The sequence below is a fragment of the Sarcophilus harrisii genome, chromosome 1 (genome assembly GCF_902635505.1).
Source record: "Sarcophilus harrisii chromosome 1, mSarHar1.11, whole genome shotgun sequence".
NCBI classification, from domain to species: Eukaryota; Metazoa; Chordata; class Mammalia; order Dasyuromorphia; family Dasyuridae; genus Sarcophilus; species Sarcophilus harrisii.
In genome coordinates, this window is record NC_045426.1 from 480179373 (window position 1) to 480195605 (window position 16233).

The 16233-nt window shown below is 33.6% G+C and overlaps 1 protein-coding gene across 2 annotated transcripts in view; it reads left to right on the forward strand.

The window, feature by feature from the left end:
• The window catches only part of GAREM1 (GRB2 associated regulator of MAPK1 subtype 1), a 194141-nt gene that overhangs the window by 51509 nt on the left and 126399 nt on the right, over positions 1 to 16233 (forward strand). For both annotated transcript variants that reach the window (XM_031946474.1, XM_031946475.1), the window contains exon 2: positions 7473 to 7613. In XM_031946474.1, coding sequence (XP_031802334.1) covers positions 7473 to 7613 — 141 coding nt within the window. The remainder of the gene's footprint in view (positions 1 to 7472; positions 7614 to 16233) is intronic.

The window sequence follows — 16233 nt, forward strand, 5'->3', positions numbered from 1 at the left end:
AGGGATATGTAAGGAAATTTAGATTTTCTTAAAAAGTGAACAAAATGGTGGAGTTATGAACTCATTCTAGAGAACAATCTGGAATTATGCCCCCAAAATTATCAAACTGTGCATACCCTTTGATCCAGCAGTGTTACTACTGGGCTTATACCCCAAAGAGATCATAAAGAAGGGAAAGGGACCTGTATGTGCCAAAATGTTTGTGGCAGCCCTGTTTGTAGTGGCCAGAAACTGGAAAATGAATGGATGCCCATCAATTGGAGAATGATTGGGTAAATGGTGGTATATGAATGTTATGGAATAGTATTATTCTGTAAGTAACGACCAGTAGGATGAATACAGAAAGGCTTGGAAAGACTTACATGAACTGATGCTGAGTGAAATGAGCAGAACCAAGAAATCATTATACACTTCAACAACAATACTGTATGAGGATGTATTCTGATGGAAGTGGATTTCTTCGACAAAGAGAAGATCTAATTCAATTCCAATTGATCAATGATGGACAGAAGCAACTACACCCAGAGAAGGAACACTGGGAAATGAATGTAAACTGTTTGCATTTTTGTTTTTCTTCTCAGGTTATTTTTACCTTCTGAATCCAATTCTCCCTGTGCAATAAGAGAACTGTTAGGTTCTGCACACATATATTATATCTAGGATATTCTATAACATATTTAACATGTATAAGACTGCTTGCCATCAAGGAGAGGAGGTGGAGGAACAGAAGGGAAAAGTCGAAACAGAAGTGAGTGCAAGGGATAATGTTGTAAAAAATTACCCATGCATATGTATTGTCAATAAAAAGTTATTTAAAAAATTATAAGACAAAAAAAGTGAACAAAAAATGTAAAGATTAACCAAATAAGTAGCAGGCATTTATTAAGCATCTATTATCTGTAGGTACTATGTTGGGTACTGAGATTTAAAAATATCCAAAAAAGAATATTGCTTGTCTCCAAAGAGCTTTCTTTGGGAGAAACAACATATATGTTTATTCAGAGGTACCTTGATATGATAGTGGATAGAGCACCAGAAGTGGAGTCAGGAAGATCTAAGTTTAAATGTTGCCTCTCACACATTTAGCTATCTGACATTGGGCAAGTCATCTAACCCTGTTTGCCTCAGTTTCCTCATTTGTAAAATAAGTTGGGAGTTATCATTGCCAAGAAGACTCCAAATGGGACATGAAGAACCAGACACAACTGAAAAATTCAACAACAGCAAGCTGTAAAACTCTTCTGGAAGGGTTTTTGGAAAATACAAAAACAACTTTTGGTGGAATTGTGATTTCATAGAATATTTTTGCATAGCAGTTTTTCAGTAGTAATACAAAAAATATATCCTTTGAACTGGTATTCCCATTTTTGAAAATATATCCTGAAAGTATGATCCAAAAAAAAAGTTTGATTGCTATAAAAGTATTATTTATAATTACAAAAAAAGCTGGAAGCAATCTAAATGTTTGCAGTGGAGGAATGGCTAAATTGTGGTATGTTAATATAATAGAATACTATAATTCAGTTAGGGTAGGTGCTAGTAAGGAGTAGAGAAACCTGTATGAAATTGCACTGAAAAGCCAAATGGAAGATTCAATTCAATTCACCAAGAATTTATTGTGGAGTTGTAGGAGGAGTCATGACTGAAATATATGAGCTGAAACTTCATTTAGATATAAATGGTTGGGAAACATGTTTAATTAGTTCTTTATGTTTAATCCTAGTAAGGGTAGTAGGATTCTTTTGAAGGTTAAAGCTGTATTTGCATTTTCACATTTATGTTTACATTTTATAGTTTTAGCATTTCACTTCAAGGAGCCAGATTAACCAACAATTTCAGAAACTGAAATTTTAAATTAAAACTTAAGGCTGAAAACTCCAGTTGTAGTTAGGAACTGATCCAACTATATTTGAGCAACTGATTCCTGAATTGCACTGACCTGATTCTTATTGAGGAGTAACTTTCAAGGAAATAGTCAATTCATTATAGTCAACAATCATTGCTTTTCTTAAATGGCTAATTGTTGACCATTATAAATGATGTCAGAAATGAAGCATAAAGGGAAAGACAGAATTGAGAAAACAAGTTGCTCTGATAAAAAATGAAACATTTTACAGAAGGAAACATATATAATTTCACCGAAATGTTAAAACTACTTATTTGGGTACAATTGAATGGATGGGTGATTATGGGTTGTCATGTTCCAAATATTTATTGAATATCTAATAAGTATAGCTATTATGTTGGCAGCATAGCCACAGTTGAGTCAGAAAACCTGAGTTTGAATTGTAGTTGTGCCACTTTCTATCTCTATGTACTTTGGGTAAGTCATTTTTCAACTTTAAGGTCTTTAGTTTTCTTATTTGTAGAGTGAAGATAATGAATTGGTAATCTCTGATGTCCTTTGCAACTCTGATATTCTGAAATTCTACTTCAGATATTCAGAGGTTATGTGTGTGCAGACTAGGGATTCATAGAAGAGCAGAAATTTAAGTTGGGTCTCAATAAAAGGAAAGTACTTAGAGAAGTAAAAAGCAGAGTGAATCTAAACAAACTCTCATTTTAGACATGACTAGAACTCTTTTCTTTTTTCCCCCCAAGGCCCTCTTTTTTAATGCATTATAGAATGCCCTAGCATATATTAAATTGGTGAGTCAGCTCTCTGCTTCAGAATTGTATTGGTTGAATGAAGAAGTTCAGGTAAATGTATATGGAGAGTCTTTGTCATTTTTGATGTGCATCATCATTATTTGAGGTGCTTTATTAGGATATGAAAATGATGCATTGTGCTTGCTCAGATTAACACTCCTCTTTCATTCACTGTAGATTGCCTTAAAAGTTTTATTTTCATCTCCCTATATTCTTTTCAGGAGGGATTTACCTTTTATTGGTTTTTTATCTTCTTCATTTGATTATCAAGATTATGCTTTTAGATTTTTTTTTCTTTTTTTGCAATCAGTCCTATAGTTCCAAAATAGTTTTTTTTTTTTGTCAGCTCAACTAAAAGACCAAAAAATGTATTATTCTTTCTTTTTTAAAAAGTCAGTTATGCTTAAATTCCTGCCAACTAGGTAATTTCATTTTCTTCCCAAGAGCTTATGCTTCCCCTTGCTTACCATGTCCATTAATGTTAAAGCCATTTTTGGTGTTTCAATCATTTCCAGAAACTCTTCATTCTACCCCCTTTAAAGCCTTCCTTTTAATTAGTTGGCTCAGAATGCTCTTGTCAAAATTTATCTTTCTTTTTTATTATTCCCAATTCAGAATCCTTTCCTGGCCTCCCATAACACATCAGATTGAAAGCCTGTGATCCCTTCTGTGCTTTTAGAACTTTACAATCTCATCTCATCTTTTTCTCTTTCTTCCTCCTATTTTTGTTATCTCCTGACTTTTTATGTTCAAATCTATCGTGGAGTCTTACTGTGATTCCTTCCCATTCCTACTTTTGCAGGAGAACCTTGTTTCTTGAAGGCTACTGGGTCAAACTTAGGTCAAAAACTCTGAAAAGTCATACCTTGTTTTTTGTCCAAAGACCATCCTAGCTAAGTTTGGAGAAGTTGTTCATTGAGTTGGCTGTAGAGCAATATTTAAGCTTTGTCTGCCTTGATGCTGATCACTGGTACCTTCTGACTTTGTTAAAGTAGCTTTTTGATCATCTAGGGATATAAAATGCTCCACCAATATGGAATTAATACTTACCCACTGGATTTGGTGGAAATTCCAAGGTCTCCATATCCTATTCCATTCATCATGCATATTTCCCTATGAAAATAAATGTGTTTGGGTGTCTCTTTTGGAACTAGCTGCTACCATAGATCCTTTTAATGTTTAGAATAAGGAAACTCCTTTTGTTAACTAGTTCAGTGCCTGTGAGCGCCTTGTTTTGTCCTGGTATCAAACCTGAAACAAACAGGCTTTCCTAATAAGAGGATAAATTTTTAGGCTTCATTAAACTCTTTGAAGTCACCCCCAAAGTGGTAGAGAAATTGTAATTTAGCAAAGTGAAGGCAAAATCCACAAAAACCAAAATTACTTGTATTTCTGTTGGATTTCCAAAAACAGGAAAAGCAATTACATTCAGACAAGTCAACAGCAAATATAGATGTAATTAAAAGAGATAAAGATGGAAACTGTGTTTTGCTAAAAGGTAACAGAAAACAAATTTATTTCAATACTATAAATGTACCCAATGACCTAGCTTAAAGGAAAAAAGTAATAAATTATAAGAAGAAGTTGACAATAGAACTTTGAGATTGGGGGAACCTCAACTTATTCTAATTACTAAAAAAATAAATAAGAAACATGTTAAGAACTCCAGTAGAATTTTAGAAAAGTTAGATACAGTTTTCTGGTGATTACTGAGTGTTCAACTCATCTTTATAAAACTTAAGTTATATCTCTTTAAAAAAAAACTCAGAAATTTCTGCAGAAAAACAGACATGCACAACTTTTTGTGAGCACTGATTTTTAAAGCACTTTACATATCTCTTTTAATCCTGATAATCTTTTTATTATTTGATTAATAATCTTCGGGCAGCTAGGTGGCGCAATGGATAGAGCACCAGCCCTGAAGTCAGGAGGACCTGAGTTCAAATCTGGTTTCAGACACTTAATACTTCCAAGCTGTGTGATCTGGGGCAAGTCACTTAACCCTAATTGCTTCAGCAAAATCATCATCATTATCATCATAATAATAGATTATATTGTCCTTATTTCACCCAAGAGTCAGTAATATATATATGGTGTCTTAGAGTCAAACAGGTAGGAAGTATCAAAGGCAGGATTCTAATTCTGATCCTCCCAACTCTGAATCCAGTATCTGCTATGTGATCTTCAGTTTCTCAGTTTCCTCATCTGTAAAATTGTGACTTTGAAGCACATGACCTCTGAGGTCCTTTCCAACTTTGAAACCATGTTAGTATAATACTAAAAGGAAAGAATAAGTGCTAGACCAAGGATACCACTCTATATTTTAGACCACTCTAAAATCATTGCTCAATGGGAGAAAATCTAGGCTGCAGGAAAAATTTTATCTTATTTCATTAAATTGATTGTATTTATGTGAGGTTGTACATATTGTATAAACTCTTCTGCCCTTTCCAACATGCATACACAAAGAGACATGTATGCTTATTGAGATGTAATGTAAATATATACCCAATACAAATATATTAATACAAATGCTTACATATATATGATATAAACTCTTATATGTAAAACATAAACATAATGTTGAAATATAAAATCATCCAAATTAATAAATTTGATCTATTGGAGTAGCTTATTTGCGTCACAGAAACATGTTTCACTTTCTAATAATATTTACTTCCCCCCCTACCATCAGTTTCTTTGGCTGTGTGGTGAAGCCCCTGGATTCCTCAGAATAGTATTTTTAAAGATATTAAAATAAAATACATAGAATTATAAAGGAAACCAATTATATTAAAATATTTTTTAAAAATAGATATCAGGATAATAAACCTTGATTTAAAGTATCACTAAATTTCCCAAAATACTGATATTGAATCATTTCTTGCAAATCACATCATGACTTCCCTTCCCTCCTGAGAACATCAATTATCAAAGATGTTTGTAAGCTCCTCTGATAGGTTACTTTCCTTCTTTATGAAGGTTTAGTGGAGGTTATTTGGCATCTTCTTAGCGTAGCTATTTATAGCCCTAGGCAGCATAAACTTTTGATATTAAGTTTTCATTTTCTTTAACTCTATTAAATTATTTTTTACACACTTGGTTTTTAGAGGATACTGCGAAACAAAATTAAAGTAGTTTTTGGTACAATGTTTTAAAAAATATATTTATTTTATTTATATAAAGGAGCATTTGTTCTCACAAATGAATATCTGTTTTTACCTTTGAAAGTATATGCAGTAATGTTCACCATTTTTTTTTTAAATGAATTTTATTCAGGAATCTTAAATGTAGTTGTCTGTTGAGTTTTGTTTATTGCATTGGTCTCTCTTTTCCAAAGGTTTTTTTTTTTTCCAAACCTTTTCCAAAAGTTTTTTCCAAAGCTTTTACAAGTTATAAAACTTTAGATAGTTGAGTATCTGTTTTCTTTTTCTCAGCACTGTATCTGGCTTGGGAAAAAAAAATAAGATTTTTTTTTCTTTCTTGGCTATTGCATTGATAAATTAATTAATAATAACTTCTATTATCTCAAATGTTAGGAGAGAAATTATACTGTGTGTGTGTGTGTGTGTGTGTGTGTGTGTGTGTGTGTGTAAAACTTGATAATTCTAATTAAGTTGCTTTTTGGTTGTGGTAGAATCTTCTTGCCTCCATTTGGAATTTTCTTGGCAAAGATACTGGAGTTGTTTCCTTCTCCAGCTCATTTTATAAATGAAGAAACTGAAGCAAATAGTGTTAAGTGACAGGATCATACAACGAGGTAGTGCTGTAGTCACTGCATCTGGACCATTTCACAGGATCAGAAACCTGGATATGTAAAGGACCTCATGGATCATCTTGTTCATCCCCCTCATTTTATACGTGAAGAAACTGAGCCCCAAAGAAGTTAAGGGAGTTGCCCAAGTTCATGCACTTAATACGTTTTAGAGGTAGAATTTGAAACCAGTCTTTATACTCTAGATATAGCGATCTTTTCCTCAGTGAAAAAAGATAAGACTCTGGAAAAGTTAAATTTAAAAATCTTTGTGAAAGATAATTTGTCTTCTCTAGATAATACTTTTTAAGTATTTACATATAAACACTAAAAGAGTAGATTATTTCAGAGTATTCTCAGATTCCTTCATGTCTCAGCTCAGGTACCACCTTCCTCCATGAAACCTTCCTTATCTCCAATCCAATTATATAGACATTTATTGAGTGCTTATTTTGTCCCTGGCTCTTTTGGATCACTGTCTTGTTGTGATTTGTGTCTATCGATGAAACCATGAGTAGAAACTATGTTCTTTACTCTTTATTCAAAACATTTTTTATTTTTGGTTTTAAAAAAACTGTTGGCATTTAGTGTAAGTCCTTAATAATAATTAATGATAGCTCATAACATTATATAATGCCTTAAGGTTTAAAAAGCTCTTTATATAAAGCATTGTCTAATTATAGTGGAGAAGACAATGTAGTACAAAATAACTTCATAGTTAATTCAATTCAACAAATAATTAGAGGTGCCTAATATAGGCTATGCTATCCTCTGAGAGCCTAGAGAAAAATATGACAGAATACCTGCCTCCCAGAAGCATAAATTTTACTACCAGGATACAACAAATGTGCTGCTAAAATAATTCAAACTTATCTGAATTTATTTATTTATTGAAAACAAAATTAATTTGATGAAGGAGAGAGAAGTAACTTCAGACAAAGGGAATAAACTTTAGAACTGCTCATGTTTCAAATCTGAATTAAATTCTAGTTAGGGAGATTTTATTATAAAATATAGAACTGAATTGAGTATTAGTTCTGTATGTCTAACACAAAATGTTCTTTTCTAGGAGAATCCATAGAAGGTCTTCGGGAGAATGACTATCTTCTGATTCATTCCTGCCGGCAGTGGACCACCATCACAGCACATAGCTTGGAGGAAGGCCACTATGTCATTGGGCCAAAGATAGAAATCCCAGTACATTATGCAGGTATGATACTTTTTTCTTCTACGAGAATAACTTGGGACTAGGAATGAGACTTATTTGTTTCTTCCGCAGTGAAAGAAGGGAAGAGACTAAGTGAGAACTTTTCCTTTGATGTGCCTATTGACATTACAGGTTACAATCAACATTTTTGATAGTTTTTTTTTTTTTAATTTTCTTAATTCAAGTCTCCTAACTCCAAAAGTAAGGCATATGTGTAGCTAGATTAGGAGTTTTATTAGGTATTGTAAATGAAAATATTGAAAGCACAGGTTTTTTTTTGGTTTCTATGGTCTTGAAAAGGTAGGTAGTACAGTGAATAGTGTCAGGGAGATCTGAGTTCAACCTCAGGTATCCAACCTCGGATATAAACTAGCCATGTGACCCTGGGCAGATCACCTACCCCTGTTTGCCACTGTTTTCTCATCTGAAAAATGAGCTGAAAAAAGGAAATGGCAAAGCTTTTCAGTATCATTGCCAAGAAAATCCCAAATGAGGTCATGAAAAGTTGGACACCACTGAAATGACTGAACATAACAGTATTATCTATCCTCCTCTGATGACTTAATACTCAATTGTTAACCACTCGGATCAAGTCATAACCCATTTTGTTGTTAAACAATCTGCACATATGTATGTAAATTCTAATATCTTATGATTTTTGCTATCCAACAAATCATTAAAATATAGACACTTGCATCACAAGAAACAAGGAATATACCTCATTCCTTCTTCATGGTGGCAACTCATGCTGAGGCTTGTGAATACTTTTCTGTTTCATCCTGAGTGAAGGTGAAATGACTTAAGTACAAAGGCAACATATTATAAAGAGTTGCTTATAAAAAATGTCACAAAGTAAAAATCAGTTTTCATAATGCAACAAAATGACCTTCATTTAAACTCCTCTACTTATTTTGCTAATCAGGTAGTTATTGTGGGACATGATAGTGGCTCTCTTGGTGTGATGGCATACATGTTAATGTCTTCAAAGAGACATTTCACTAACCATAGTGGTACTTTGTAACTGGTCGCTTTTGAAATCCTAAACTATCTTTTTCAACTGCTGTCGGAAAAATAGTTTCTTTAACAAAAGCTCTGTGATATTTTCCAGGAAAACACATGACTCGTCTGAGAATTGGTATTAACCTTTTTTGATAACTATAATTGGTCAGATTACAGAAAGTAGCAGAAAACGGTCCATAGTCAGTAGTCTTCCCCCACTCCACAAATTTCATCCCATCATTTTCTTCATAGAAAGTCTCAAGTGCTTTCAGTTTCCTTGATTTAAAATGGCTCTATCTTACATCTAAATCCCTCCTTGTCTCTCCACCCCACCACTCCCTTGCATTCCTCTCAGCTAAGATTTAATTAATTCAGCAAACATTTATTAAGTGCTTATTACCTGGAAGGCATTGTGCTGAGTACTGAAGATATGAAGACAAAAAAATGACATAGTCTTCTTTAGGGGTTTCAGGGAGTTATACAGAGATTTAAAAGTAAAGGGAACCTTGGAGTCGATTTAGTACAATCCTCTTATTTTCCAGAGAAGAAAACTGAAGAAGTATTATTAGTATTTTTAATTACTTATTTTATTTTGAATTTAAGAAATAAAACAATCATCTCCATAACATAGAATAGGAAAAAAATATGATAATACTTGAAATTGCAAATTTATTATATGCAGATATCAACTTGATATTCCTTTTAAATATAAAATAAAGTTAGCATGTAACTTTCTCCCCTTTTCTCTTCTTCCACTCCTCTGCCCTAGAGGTGGCTCCCAGTAAGCACAAATGTATGTGTATCTAAATATTTAGGTATATATCTATACCTATATATCTCTGTTTCTATCTCTAAGTCTATCTGTAAAACCATTCTTCTATTTATTAGTTCTTTGATGCAGATAGAAATTATAAAGGATATTATTGGTAAAGCCATTAGCACAGAGGGCCTGCCACATTCTAGGTGTTATATAAATTCTTGGCCTGCCATGAAATAGGGGCTATGCAAATGCTTATACCTTTCTTCCTTCCCCCATGCCATACCATGACAATAAGAATATACACAGCATATAACACATGTAAATATAAAATAATGCAAAGTGATTTTAAGAAAGAAAATGATTACAACTTGGTGGGGTATGTTGGAAATCAGAAAAAGGCTTCATGTAGCAATGGTATTTTATCTGAGTGTTGAAGGAAGATTTGGATTTTAAGATATGGAGATGGAAAGGGAACACATTCTCACTATGGGAGAACCACGTGTGTGCCTAAACAAAGGAGTAAAGACAGAATGAATCATCATATTCAGAGAACACTGCAGTTCACTTGAAATAGGGAGGGAATAAAAGGGAATAATGTGAATTAAGATTGAAATGATAGATGGTATTCAGCTTCCCCAGATCATGCTGGTAATGTTCCTGCCCTTATGTTTTCTTATGTCATTCACCCTGCCTCAAATGGATACTCTTCCTTTTCCCTCTCTGCTTATTATCCTCAGCACCAAGGTTATGTCTTACCTCCTCAGTGCAAAACATTCTTTTTCTGTTCAACCTGACAATTTATACTGATTTTTTTCCCTCTTCATGGTACTTTAGCATTTATTGTCTGTATTATTCAGTTGGTACTTTTGTGGCCCTGAATTCTTACATTTTTTTTCATATCAAAATATTTGTCCAACTAAACTACAAAATTGAGGGGAGATAGATGGAATGTTATATTTCTTTGAATTGTTTAAATCCTTATAATTCTGCACATTTGAGCAAAAGTATACATATGGTAGCTATTCCATAAAGATTTACCATTTAATATGCTGCTCAACATTAGATTTTCTTTTAAAATATAATACTGTTTGGAGAACACTTTTTAAAAAATCTACCTAACATTTGCAAAGAATTGGAAATAAAGTTGGTATCTGATGATTGAGGGATGACTGAACAATTTGTGATATGTGATTGTAGTGAAATAGAAACTATGAATATGATGAATGCAGAGAAGCTTGAGAAAATTTACTTGATCTGATGCAGAGTGAAATAAGTAAAACCAAGAAAAAAGAAGCACAAATGACTATGATGGTCTAAGTGAAAAGAACAACAAAATAGTCAAAACTGAGTGTTACAAACTAAACAATGATTCATTATTGCTGTAAAGTGCAGTATGATGAATAGGATGTTATATTTGGAAGTCAGAAGATCTAAGTTCTAATTACAGTTGTGCCTCAACTACCTATGTGATATTGGATTGTTCTCCTAATCAGTTTCCTCATCTCTAAAATGAGGAGTTGGATGTAATAAACTCTTAAGATCTTTTCTAGGCTTAAGTATATAATCCCATGATCCCATAATAGGGAAAAAAAATCCCCATTTATTGTGGCATAGCTCCAAAAGGTCTACTTTTGTCTAGTTAAATCTGCTTTTATTTTGACTGCACTCCATTTCAGAATTCATTATTAATAGTTGAAATGACAGCTGGAAAGTAGAATAACAAGAATGTCTCTAGCTTCAAGTAAAACTCATGACTCTGAATTTGTTAACCTTTTGAAATAACTAAAAAGTCTGATTTTCTCTAAAAGAAATTTATATGATATTCTTATTTCTAAGATCTTCCATGTTGAAACTTCATATCTTGTGGGACCTTTGGCAACAGCATTAGTAGTGAATTTATTTACTCCTTATAATGTAAACCCCTCACTACCAGAAGCTTCAGAGAGCTCCCATTTCTCTGACTCAGTTCAGAAGTTAGCTAGCTTCTTTCAAAGCAATTGTTTACATCATCTTTACAAAATACAATCAGAATTTGAATTCAGGAAATCTTTCAGATTCCTTCTGACTTTTTCTAGTAGGTGAAATTTTCAGCAAGTGACCATAGTGTCACATACTCTTAGGTTCATCCTTCTCCTCTTTTTAGGATTTCTTTTCTAGTTCAACCTGCAAGAAAAACTTTGACTCTTCATTCAGCAGTCATTTCTTTAAAAAACAAAATAAAACAAAACAACTATCCAGTGGAATCAAAGGGGGAAAATGGCAGTATTGAATTTTAGAACTTATTTTTTGGGTAAGACAACTAATGACCTGACCACACAGCAACATTAGCTTCTTTATAGTCTGATATACTTCCAAACAAATATTTAATTCCTGAAATATCTTTCTGGTTATGTTGTCTCTCCTCATTTATCAGCTTCTAAAGGTCAGAGGCTCCCTCTTTTTAACCTAGCTTAATGCAATGTTATGTGCTGCTGGGTATTTAGAAGCTTCTGATGAGAAGGAAGAAGCTGTTAAAAGGGTTAAACAGCAACACATGATAATGATTAGTGGGCTTTTGAACATTATTCTCTACCATATGGAATGTCAGACATGGAAAGGATTATGGCTTACCCCCGAGTACTTGCCTTTTGAACTACCCAGTTTGAAAACAGTCGGTGGCTCTCTGTTGTCTTTAGAATAAAATATAAACTAACTCTTCAGCCTGCAATTTGATGTCCCTAATGGTTGGCTTATAATCTACCTTTTCTACCTTATTTTATGTGACTTTCCTTCACAAAGTTGGTGTCACAAACAATTCCCCATGACTCATAAGATCATAAATATGGAGGTGGAAAGAATTCATACAAGCCATTGAGGTTAACCCCTCATTTTACAAGTAAGGAAACTGAAGCTGATAGGTTAAGGTACTTGCCCATGCTTTTACAAAGCAGAATTTGAATGCCTAATGTAGAATTTGAACTCAGGTCTTTCAGATTACAACCAAGGAAGTTCTCTATTCACTGTGCCTTCTAGTTGTCTTTAAAATTACTTTGTACTAACTTTGTCTATTTCGCTGTGGACTTCTTGTTTGTCAACAGTAGAATGTAGGCTCTTGAAGGACAAGAACTGCAATCGTTAATATTATTATAACATTCCAAGTTTCATAAAGTACTTCACACATAATTTGATTTTGATCCTCATGGCAACCAGTAAGGAAGGTGCTATTCCCATTTTACAGATAAGGTGACTTGCTTGGGGATCACAGAACTAGTAAGTATTTAAGGCAGGATTGGAACTCAGGCCTTAGTGATTTAAACTCTCAAGCCACTTCAGAAAAATCATCTTGTGAAGCCTTTGAAAGAGCAAACACTTCTTCCTCAGCTCCACAGCTCTGAATCCTATTCTTCCTCTAAGGTTCAGTTCAGATGCCACCTCTTCAGCCCAGCCTTCCATCATCCCCTCCAACCTTCCCACACTCCTCAGATTACCTTGCATTACCTTACCCGTCTACATGTTGTAGCTTGAGATGTTTTGTTTCTTTGATTGTCTCACCAGTGCCCAGCATAGTGCTTTATACTCAGTAGGTGCCTCATAAATGTTTGTATTGAGTTCAACAAAAAGGATAGGAGTCTTGAAATCTATAATCAACAGGTTGCTGACAGGATTTGGAGAATAGCAAACATAGAAGAGAGCTGTTGGGATCCACTAGGGGTCTCCTCCTGTTTTTAGGAAGAACCACATTCAGTTGGGAAGAGGTAATATTATTTCAGATTTTAAAGGATTTTTTTGGGAAAGTGAGACTCCAGAACAAAATCAGAGGCAGTGTAATGTGGTAGAAAGAACAGTGGAAGATGAAATGATGAGATATGGATTCTAGATCTGACTTTGTTATTTGTTAGAAGTGAAAAGTTGGCCAAGTCATTTAAACCATCTGAGCAAATTTCTTGTTTATCAAACAACATCATAATACTCTTGTTGTTTATCTTTTAGTGCTTCTAGCAGGCTCAAATATGATAAGCTAGTGTGAGTGTTTTTCCAACCATAAAGGCCTATATAAATATAAAACGTTGTTATTATTGACAAGCATACCATTCATCTTCTGTATAGAGCTGTTTGTGTTATTTTTGTGATCATTGACAACAGAAAATGAAGCTCCAGTTTCAAGGGGTATTTTTGCCCTTTTCATTTGCATGAGAAAACTTCATTGATTCACACTGCAAATTTAGGATCACCTGGGCAGAAGTTTACTTTTTTTTTCTTATGTCATTGAAGAAGTTTGATAAGTAAATAAATAAGGAATCTCCTAGAGCTGTTGGATATTTTAAAACCACCAATAAGAATCTATTTTTTCTAAGAATTTTAAATGTTCATTTTAAAAATTTCTTCTAATTACAAGTAAATCTTTGCCTATTAATGCAGACCTAATCACTTCTGCCATCTCAAAATATTTGTTAGCAGTTCATTCACATTATCACAGAGACAGATTAATGTGTATTGATAACAAGTTAAGAAAGGAAGATCCAGGTTCAAATCCTGTGTTTGACATGTGGCAAGTTCCATATTTTCTTTCAGCTTCCGTTAGCTTATCTGAAAATTGAGATGATAATACCTGTTAGCATCTCCTTCACAAACGGTTGCGAGAAGAGAAGATGAAATATTATATATAAAGGGTTCTGCAAACTTTAAAGTTGTTGTTCAGTCATACCCAACTTTTCATGATCTCATTTGGGTGTTTTTTTCTTTTTCAGCAAAAATACTGGAATGCTCCTTCTCCAGATCATTTTGCAGATGAGGAAACTGAGGCAAACAGGGTTAAATGTCCAGGGTCACACAGCTAGTAAGCGTCCAAGACTGGATTTAAACTCAGGGAAATGAGTCTTCTTGACTCCAGGTTTGTCTCTCTATCCATAGCACCATATCGCTGCTTCCAAAACTTACAAAGAGATTTATTTTTTATCAATGTTGTCATTATCATCATGTGCTTTTAAAAATAATTAAACTATCAATTTTTAAGGATTTTGTAATTTTTTTTTTAATCTTGGCCAATTCATACTGTGCTAAACATTAAAATCAATAAAGCTTTCCTGAAATTTCATTTGTGACTAAGAACCTGACTCAGGCTCAAGGCACAAGGCTTTGAGATATCTAAGCTAAACTTAAGATTGCATTGGAAAGTGAATGCTGATTTAAAGTCCTGTAATTGAAATTGATCCTGAAGTCATTAACTGTGCCCTGAGAAAGATGGAAAATTTCTTTCCATCCTGGCTAAACAAGTTTTGAAGTTTGGATAAAAAGTTTCTTAGTGTGACAAGTAATTGACACCAAAAGCAGAAATCTGCTCAGTCCTGCATAGCATATTTTGCTACCCACAGAGAAACAACTCAAGAAAAGCTGGCATTAACAACTAGGAAAGTGATTGCTTTTTTGCTCCATAATTTTATTCTTCATTTTAGATAAAAGGAATAATAATTGAAGTATATCCAAACTTTCTTGAAAAAGTTTGGCTACCAAAAGTGCATAGATTTGCTTTTACAAGTCTGGAATGGAAGTCAGACTTCTAAATTTTACTATCATCCTGTCATCACCCATTTTTAGGCATTTAATATTGCTTACTTGAGCATGGGGGGAATTAGGCATAGAAGGATTTCCTTCAATAATCAAATTTTAAAAAATAATTATTCTAAGAGTCTTCCCTTTCTTATAAATTCTGGTACTTTTGATATTGATTTCCTTTTCTTTAGCTGTTTTGATCCAAAACAGTTTCTTCTTAATCCTGAATTGAATGTATAAGTCTTCTGAATTGTTAGCTCCTTGGGTGCAGGACTATGTGCTGTTTAAATCTTATTATCATTTATTCCCCTCTAGATCTAGTACTGTACTATACAATTAGTAAGAGGCATTTAATTGAAAATCAATTGAATAGCTCTGGGTTTGGAATCAGAAGGATCTAAATGCCATTTGGCCTCTGATATATTAGCTATGGGATCTGGGCAAGTCACCTACCCATGTTTGCCTCAGTTTTCTCATTTGTATAATGAGTTGGAGAAGAAAATAGCCAACTACTCTAAGTATTTCTGCCAAGAAAAACCCAAATGGAGTCATGAAAAGCTGTACAGGAACTGAACAACAGCATTTGAATATATTTATAGTAGAACAATAGAAATTACAACAGATTTGGAGTCCTTTAATGGATTCTGATGTGAATTTGACACTTACCTGCTGCCTGTGTGACTGTGGTTAAGTTATTGAGTGCCTGTAGATCTTAGTTCTCCATCTAAAAAGAAGGAATTGGAATAAATGATCTTGAAGTTCTTGAAGAGTGAAATATATAGAATGCTGTAAGCCAATCTTCCCATTCCTCAACAAGAGATTCAAGAGATCAGTTTTTCACTAACCTAATTTTAGGGGAATGCATTGTTGTTAAAAGGAAGGAAATTCCTTCTTTTTGAGAGTGGAAGGAAATCATGATAGTAACTCATATTGATGAATCAGTTTAAGGTGTATAAAGTACTTTCTCCACAATAGTTTCATGAATGAAATAAAAGTAAACAATTTCAACCAGATTTTCAAAAAATTTTAAGACAATTGATTTGAAACTTATAGTTACTTTCATCACGGTTAACTATTCTTATGCTTTATATTTTTAAATTCCCATCCTCCTACCTACTCTCTGAATGTAAAACAGATTAAAGCATCCTAATCCTTTTCTCTCCAGAGCAGCTAGACTGCTTGGCCTAGAATATCTCAGTTCAAATCTGGTTTCAGATACTTACTTTCTGTATGATCCTGGATAAGTCAATCTTGTTTGTTCATTTCTTTATCTATAAGATGAATTGGAGATGGAGAAGGAAAGACAAATCCCTTTAGTATGTTTGCCAAGAAAAC